The sequence below is a fragment of the Fistularia commersonii genome, chromosome 27 (assembly GCF_037954325.1).
Source record: "Fistularia commersonii isolate RoL2024-O1a breed Wild chromosome 27, RoL_Fcom_v1.0, whole genome shotgun sequence".
Lineage (NCBI taxonomy): Eukaryota > Metazoa > Chordata > Actinopteri > Syngnathiformes > Fistulariidae > Fistularia > Fistularia commersonii.
In genome coordinates, this window is record NC_141310.1 from 5,422,552 (window position 1) to 5,431,735 (window position 9,184).

Sequence of the window (9,184 nt, forward strand, 5' to 3'; positions counted from 1 at the left end):
GTGTGTCTGTGTGTCTGTGTGTCTGTGTGTCTGTGTGTGTGTGTGTGTGTGTGTGTGTGCGTGCGTGCAGGACGGGGGGCATAAAACACAAAAGATTAACTGAGAGGGTGATACAAGAGGGATATCTCTTTCCGCAGCACTTTATTTTTTTCTGCTATGTCACACGGAGCCAGCAATAAGAAGAGAGACCACCGGCAGCTGAGTGAGGCTAGGTTAACCCTATAAAAAGCAGTATTGACACAACTATTCATTTAACTTTTAATGGCACCTTTTTATGTCCATAGTCAAACCTCCACCGAAAGTTGTTACCAGTCTCTGCGCACAGTTCCACTATTACAATTGCATGTGTGGAACGTAGAAAATTTATTGTGGGCGGGTGATGAAGAGTTTACCGTTTCAAATTTGATGTTCAGGAAAAAACATTCACTGTGCGGTGTTCAGTGCCAATACGGCTGAGGAGCACTTTCGTGGCAAGCACTAAATAACAACAGCATGGAATCTATTGCAAGGGCATATAAAATGGAAAGAACCTTGCTAGCCTGAACACTGGGCAGTGAGATGTGAGGTGTGCACAGGACAAAAATAAAATGCTCCAGATTTTTTATGTCCTCCTTTATTCAAGGCTGAAGTTCACAGAGAGTGCCACAGCATGGCATTAACTGTGATCATTGCAGCCTGAGGGTTCCAGTGCAAACCTCCCCATGCATCATAAAGATTCATTAAACAAAATGGTACTTTATGTAAACAAATAATTCTTTCTAAGGGTGTAGAAGATCAATTGCAGATTGACGCAGGACGTGGTATTTGGCTGTTTTATTTATCTGACTTGAAATATTCCTTTAATAATCAAATATCACATAAACTGTAGCATTATACTTAAGCTTGTTTTTGATACTGCTAAAAATAATTCTTCCATTGTTCAGTTCTTTTCAAATCCTCTGACAACTGGGTGTCATCCTGTACAACGTAAGCTCTATGAATTACTTGAAACTAGAGCCTTGACTTGGATGAAATAACTAATGGAAAGGAATAGAAAGACAAAGCCACAAGAGCAGAACAGGAACCAGTGAGCAGGCATGAATTTAAAGCGTGTGAATGCAATATTGAGCATAAGTTGATCGTTTTTCACCATACAATGCTGTTCCACAGTGTGATCTTGTTGTTATGGTATCGACATACATTGTATATATCCGTCTGCACTGCCCTATATCTGGTGTGGAATTTTATAAATGAAAATGGAATCATTTCATTTTATTTTCTAAGTATCCTGTTCTCTCTGTCTGAACTAATATACATGTAGAACACACCACTATCTAGTATTCTCCCTCGATCTAACTATAATTGCACGCATCGCAAATATGATCATTGTGTGTGTTTATGGGCACTAGTTCTTTGCAAAATGTCTTTCTCAAATTTAGGCCGCTATTTCGCTCGACTCCAACTGTATCGGCTTCTATAAAAAAAAGACCAATTAATCTCTTTGTTTCAAGACTTCCTCTATATACCTGCTCGTACATGCACATCTCCTCTAGTTCTCTACATGTTCACAGAGCCAGCCAATACACAGTGGAGCTGAACTGAGATTTCACTCCTTTCATATGCTATAGCAAGCCTATTAGAGAAGGTGAGGTGAGAATAATCACACTCTGACATGTGAAGACAGGAAGGCTATGCGAAGAAAATCTGTTGACTCCCCCAACCAACCGAAACCATCACCCACATCTCCAGTAAGATTTGTCATTTTACTCCTTCCAGTCTTACACAATTAAAAAGACGTCAGATAGACATCTTGATATGATGATATTGTCATGTCTTGATTTCCATTGTTCTCCTTTTAAATTAAGGTCCCTTGGAAATCTGACAAACTCAGAGGTTTATTAGCCTGTAAGGGTGAGTCGTGCTTCATTAAAATAACCTCACATGTTACAACACCATAAGACAGAGAGACAATCCTGATATCTAACAATAACAGCAGTTACGCATTTTTCTGCTTTCTCACCTGGAAATTTCCAATATAGTCTTCGTCTTTGTCTCCTTCTGCGCCCACCTTCAAAGCAATGAGGGTGAAGCCTCTGAAGTAGGAGGGGCTGGACGCAATCAGACTCACTGGATGGAAGCAAACAAGAGTGGCGGCAGGCATCAGTTGTCACAGAAAGACAAATTTGAACTTCAGTTCTCGTTCCATAACCTCAGTCTCTGCTCCAGGCATCCATGATGTAGGCAGTTGCCTGGAGTCTGCCCATTGTGTAAACACGTAGTTTTATTGAAAGAAACCGACATTTGTGTGCCGAATATGAGGACACAGAAATCCCCCTCTCGAAACACCGTGTAGGTCAGGCGAAAATCACATCTAACAACGTGAGCCCTCGCGCTCCTTAAACACGAGCGGATCGAAGTGTTCCTCAGCTGCTGAGCTGCTGCAAATTTCTCTGACTTTTCATCAATGAGTAAATAAATAATGAGTGTTTCATTAAAGGAGAGATTGAGTTCAATAAGTTGTTTTAGTGTTGGGATATAGTCGCTGGGGCAGATGTGCTATGATGGAGTCGTAGATGATTTTTGCATCAAAGAAACAGTAGGAGGGCCTCATGTCTGCAGTGCATGGTGAAGTGAACACAGGGGAGTGCAGTGTGATCATATTAACACATTTCTTTGTTTATATCTCAGTTGATATGTGTGCGTAATTATGTTCTTCATTGTCGTTATTTTATTATTGAAATGGGTAAAGTTAGGTATATAGTGATGAGGGTGTGATGGTGTGATCATGTCCAAAGGCCCCTAATGTGCAAATCTGACTGACGTGAATACTTCGCATCGCCCAGCAAACCGTAATCATGTTGTGCACAATTAAACCCCCCTCTGTTCTTGAGGATTACACTGATAACGGCATTTATACTCGTTCACCCGCAGCCAGGCAGTTGGCGAGGATGATATTTCACATTCAAATTGTGTGCCAGATTGCCTGAATGCTCATCAACTTTGAGGGAAAAATTTAGTTTTTCTAGAAGCGATTTGAGAATATTATCATACATTCAATATTGCTCTATGTAGTTTATGGAAAGTGTAACTATGCATTTGATATAACAATGCCCAAGTCAGACATAACGAGTGAAAGCAATGAGCCAATGAGATTAATCCTATAGATGTTGCAAGAGTCAGATTCGTAGAGGAGAGAAACTTAAGGATTTTAAATGTGCTTTGTTTTTCGCGCATCATCCCCAATTTAGGTTTGAGTGTAAAAAAAAAAAAAAAAAAATTACACTCCACACACACACACACACACACACACACACACACACACACACGAACACACACTTCAAATGTGCAGAATCTCCAATTGTCTCTAGCAGTAAAGACTGACTCAGCACACGGGGTTTCATTTGAAGGATAAACCATTCAAAGTCTACTCTCAGAAAGTTGCTGAAACTTGCATGCCCAGCAAGCCGTGCACGCTGCGGGTGGATTTTGCCCATGAACGCTCGTAAATCCGACACCAACCTCTGTATGTGCTCCCGGGCTGGTACTTCTCCGGGTCTCCCTCCACCCGGAGACGGAACTCGTTATTGCCCTCTTTCCTGCTGCTCTGAGCCCGGAGGATCCGACCGCAGTAGCCGTCCGCCTTCCCGGCTCTCTCGGAGGGCTCCTCGGTGAACGCGGACGGGCTGCACGACGCGGCGGAGATGAAGCCCAGCAGGAGCAGGACGCGTGGACGCAGCCCGACCGCTGTCATCATCCCGGGGCTCTTTGTCCGACACTTGTCTGAGCAAAATGGGGGGGGAGGGAGGCGAGAAGTGGGGGGGGGCGGGGGGGAGAAAACGGGGGTTCAAAGGTTGGTTTCGGCCCTCGCTTCACCCCCTGAATGAGGGCAAAACTCGACAACTGCTGGAGGACAATTCTTTTCTTCTAAGAGGCAACATCCATCCTGGTTTGAGAGTGTGTGTATGAGTGTGTGTGAGGCGGGAGAGGGGACTGACTGAGATGCGCTGTGCACTCGCCGGAGGAGACGTGCACACTGAGCAAGACAGAGGAGGTTGGGGTGGGGGTGGGGGTGGGGGGCGTCGTGGGGTGTGTGTGGGGGGGGTGGGGGGTGGCACGGAGGGGGGTGAGAAACGGCCAAACAGCGAGGAGTGAGCGCGATCAGACCGTCTCCACGGCCACAGCCCGGCCTGCCCTCCCTGCAGACCCCTGCAAACCTGCCGAGGAGAGAGACAAAGACGTGCACATTCCTGCCAAACAGTGTCCAGAGGACGCAACATGTATGAGGGACTGAACTTTCCGTGCAACCTGTGCGCGCTTAACAAGTTAAAGTTAATCCAAATGAATGGCTGGTCTTAATAACTGCGGATTTATTGTGAAAATGCATTTTTGCGGGGGCTGGCTGGAAGTCACATTTAACCTCATCAGCTGTTACTGTCATCTCAGATGTGCTGACCCATCAATTATATTTAAATCCAATTTCAAGTCTAAAGGGGGAAGCTGTTCGGTCCCAAAGCAAAATTAGATGTATATAAAATATTGATTTACTTTATGTTCTCTAGAAAATTGATAATGTTTCAATTAATTCCACATCGGCTCATAAAGAATCGATCTGTTTGATTATGATTGGTACGCTTCGACATGCCTTCCTGAATCCACCACGGATCGAGAAATTAATTGAGTTTTCTGTATTAGTTATTGTTGTTTTTTCCGTGTTTAATCATACTCCGGTGTTTTCTTCTCACCAGCCATCGCCTCCCTGCCTTGAGCACGTATCCCTGTTCACCTTGACTAGTCTTAAGTAGTCTGAATGTCTACACAGTTCAGCTGTATTGATCGTATGATAATGATCATGGCTGGCTGCTTTGCATCAAGCCAAAGTGGTCCTTTGTGTCCGCTACAGGCAAGGGAAAAATATTTTTGCACAGTAGATTGCCAAAATGCAGTTATTTCAATGTTTGTGTGATGGAGTGAGCACATTCGAATTTGGCTGATTTAGCAACTGACAGCTCGTCAAATAAGACGTCCGTCATTAAGCTTGGTAACTGGAGTGTGGTAATTGGGATGTTTGGACTGGTGCATAGAGGAATAACTATCCACTAGAGAAATGTATTTCTAATCAGTCTAATTGTTTGTTTTAATTTGATAATCTTTGTCTCATAATTTAGAAATGTTCCATCATGCTCACTTGTTTTTTGTTACACCGCCACCCTCCTTTCCCCCTCTTGTCTTTCATATCCTTCATCTCAGAGTTTTTGACAGTTGACAGTTGACTCTGAGTTCTCCTCCCCAAATGAAATACACTACATTAGGAAGTAACACTAGTTTCCAAGCAAAGAAGTGAAAGTTATGGATGTAATCCGCATGCTTTACGGCTTTTGAAGCTTGCTCAGGAGGTAAACGACAATTTATCCCCTGTGACATTTTCTTACAACCCCACTTCCTCAGAGTTTATTCTTGAAAGGGTCAGCAGGCCTGTGCTGATGATGCTACCAGTTCTGATGGGCACTGACAAATGGAGAACATCTACCGCTGGGTTGACGGATGGATGATGGGGTTGGAGCACAGAAGCGTTTGGATAGCAGAACCCGACACCAGCAGGTGTCATGGTTGCATTTTGTCTCAAAGCCCCACCGGTTTGGTTGAATGTGTTCTCCAGCCTTGGTCTTCAGGATGTTTTTTCCTGCTGTTAAATGCAGCATATTTGAACAGGATCCCCCAGACCTTTATGTTTCTTTATCAATGAAGCGTAGTGAAGCTACAATAGTGCTTCCAGGCATGACATTCAATGGGGCATTCACCAAATCTGATATTTTATAGGATGCTCATTCTTTATTTTTTTTCCTTTATTTGTTGAATTAATTCATTTATTTTTTGTATGTAAATACATGATATATGTTTGATCACAGCTTTGGTTCAGTTGGTAGAGCAGGGTGTCCCTAAAATCAGAACGCATCTCCTGTTTGCATGCATGTGTCCTTTTGGCAAGATACTGAGCTCCCTGTTGTTGGCGGGTAAGTACCTTGTGTGGCAGCTCTGCTACCATCAGTGTGAATATGTGAATGTAATCCAGTGTAAAGTGCTTTGAAACCACAAGATATATAAAACCTTTACAAGTTGAGACCATTTGCCATTTAGACAAATGGAAGAAATCATAATTTCATTAAATCACCTGCAACCAGAGCTACTGTATTAAACATGACTCTTTTACAGAGCTGAATGTTTCACTGAGCAAACATTTGCTGAATTAGAATATTGACATAGAAATTTGTAATTAGAAATAATTTTCGGAAATAATTAGAAATAATTTACTTACAGCGAAAGAGGCTATGAGTTGTCATTCAGTGAATATTAGGCAATAGTTGTGTTGCCCTTCACTAGAGTTCAATGACCCCAATTGTTCCAGGGGGGCGACTCAGAGACAAAACAAGGAGACTGTCAATGTACTGTGTCGGGGACATCTGTGTGCAACTTTGGGCAATAAAGTGATGATGGAAATACTCTTCACTTTTATCTGACCTTTGCTGTACTAAAATAATAGAACAAAACAAAAGTAATGGCATTATGTGTTCTTCTAGACATTGCAAAGTATAATCAAATCATCAGCAAGATATGAACTTAAACAAGAGTGATATTCAAGGTCGTCTAACAAAGGTTTCAGTTTTCAATCATCTAATCAAATCATCTAATGTATCTTATCAAAATTTAAATTTAGCAACTGCCTCAAACACACAATGGATATTTTTTGGTGGTGCTGTGCACAAATCCCAAAAATACAGGATGTCAAGAATAGTTCAAATAAAGTTTTACACTCAAGTTTGGCAGAGGCAGAAGTTATGCAGATTTATGAAGGAGAGGTGATGTGCCATACTCCTCTGGGAGTGACGAAGGGGTCTAAAGACAGTTCCAATCAGATGAGATGTATAATCACCCTGGCTTATTTCAAGTGGGTCTCTTGGGGTCTCTTGTCGAGGATTCTAAGCTTATATAGGTGTAAAAAACACATGCAGACCAAATCAGTGAATTCCTACAAATTCTCAAGGAGCTCTTAAAGGTGACAAGCTGGACCATTGTTTCACATTCATTTCGAATTCTGGATTTTCTCTGCCCAAGACTACTTTCCAGCTCTCTGGCATTGACTTGACCAAGAGTTCTGAGTATTGTGATCCCCTCGGGATCGGAGCAAACCCAACTTTGCCCATAGGGACCATCCCTGACCTCCATTCAGTACAGAAGAGGCATGTCAGCCCAGACAGTTCCACTGTGTCCTTCAGCATCTCTTGGTAAATGTCATCCATGCTTTGTCACTGAAGAGCTTCTGACTTCTTAACTGACCTCAACCAGGGATATAGACAACACTTAATCACTTTTTTCCAGCTCTGCCTTCTCCAAGAATGGCATATAATTAAGGTTTGGGAGTTCTTCAAAGAGATCCTGACGTCATCCAACGATGAAGTCCACAGGTCTCCTCCCCCAGTTACCACAGGGGGGGCAGGTCCAAGCCCCATTTTCCTTTCATGAGTTTTCTGACTGTATGCTAGAATTCCTTTAAGGCCAACCATAGGCCTCTCTCCACGACCTCTCTCAAACTCAAACCGGTGTTGGGTTTTTGCTTCAACAACAACTGAGGCTGCCAGCCCTCTGGCTTTTTGGTACATATCAGCAGCTTCCATGCGACCCCTGGGCCCTGGGGGGACATATTGTTTAAGCTAGTCATTACTGCTTAACCTCCAACACCATCTCCAGCCTCCACTCAGACAGAAAGGGGGTATTTGTAAGCCCTAAAGCACCATGGAACAGGAAGATGCACTCAGGGCTCTATCTGTCTTTGCCGTCAGTACACAGTCCTCGACTTTCTCCCTGCGGTTTGCAAGTTCAGATTGTTTTTTCTGTACTAGGATATACCTGACTGAGCACAATGAAATAAGTCCTGACCACCTGGTAATTGTCGACAATGTCCTCTTCCAGGCTTGGTTCCAGAAGACTGCCACAATCTTGATTTTCAGGCTTGACGCCTGCTCCTTTGCTATGCATCAAGGTTCTTCTGAGGCACTCAGTCTGGACCATCTAATTGGAGCATTTTGCTTTTGAAAACCCTGACTGCAGCTCAGAACACAAACAACATTGACCCTGGCATCACATGTTTATGGATACCCAACTCTTAAAATAAGGTGCTAATTCATGAAGGGGTTATTCAATGATGATTTATATTCACAGCTCAGAAAAACAACAACTAGATGAATTTGCATTTATCTTAAACTAAAATTTTCCAACAACAATGAAGTGGGTTGCTTGACTCTGATGTGTGATCATGTAATAACCTTCTTGTTGCATGTCAAAGCTCTTACAGCTCTCATGTCTATCAAAATGTATATTAGGGTCATTTGATCTGGTAGTTTACATGGAACACATTTTGATTACTTTGTGCTCAATGTTACAAAAATCCACAAGTGGATAAGATATGGATATATATGTATGCATATCCTATTGTGTGTATTTTGCCAATAGATTCACTATATATACACTGCTCTTGTAAGGTAACTGTTAAAATTGCTCTCTTAAGTCTCATTATTTCTGCCTCAAACATTTGAATGTCTGCATATTTTTCAATCAAAAAAGGACCTGTCCTTTGTATTTTCTGAGATGACTAGAGGTTGGGAGTGAAATCATATTAATCCTCCATTTGAATGTGATGAGGCAGGCATACCTGCTGATTAAACAACTTAGCCATGACTATAGAGTTATTAACACCATATTGAACAGTTAATAGGACAATATGCGCTGTAAGTCAGATCTACAATGGATTTCTGACCTAAATTGGGGGGAAAAGACCTGCAGCTAGAGCAAAAACTTTTCTTACTTCACTTTCTTAATTTACTTTCAGCTTTGGAATTGTTAAGTCTGCACATCTTATGCTATGCAAGCATATTACAGTTGAAGAGTAAAAACAACTTCCATTGCTGATACACTTTCAATGTGCTTAAAGTTTCACCAATATCTCTTGACAGAATTTGGTTACCTTAGTCTTCCAGTGGTCGATGTATTGAATTTAACTTTTTCAGAGGAAATGTTGCTTGATCAGTCTACATCTTACTTATTCTGTTGGTGCACCATTAACCATTTGGGTATCATAGAAAATTATTTTGTCACCAACATGCTAAAGGGGATCACATGGTACTATAAGACCTGCCATGCCATTACTTACTGA

General features: G+C 42.1%; 1 protein-coding gene across 1 annotated transcript in view; it reads right to left on the reverse strand.

Moving 5' to 3' along the window:
- spon1a (spondin 1a) overlaps nucleotides 1-4,011 on the reverse strand; it is a 55,239-nt gene extending 51,228 nt beyond the window's left edge. Inside the window, exons 1-2 of the mRNA XM_086174641.1 lie at nucleotides 3,499-4,011; nucleotides 2,000-2,106 (exon numbers count right to left, since the gene is read on the reverse strand). Of these exons, the coding sequence (XP_086030767.1) occupies nucleotides 2,000-2,106; nucleotides 3,499-3,733 (342 nt within the window). The 5' untranslated portion in view covers nucleotides 3,734-4,011. The remainder of the gene's footprint in view (nucleotides 1-1,999; nucleotides 2,107-3,498) is intronic.
- Between the last annotated feature and the right edge of the window lie 5,173 nt (nucleotides 4,012-9,184).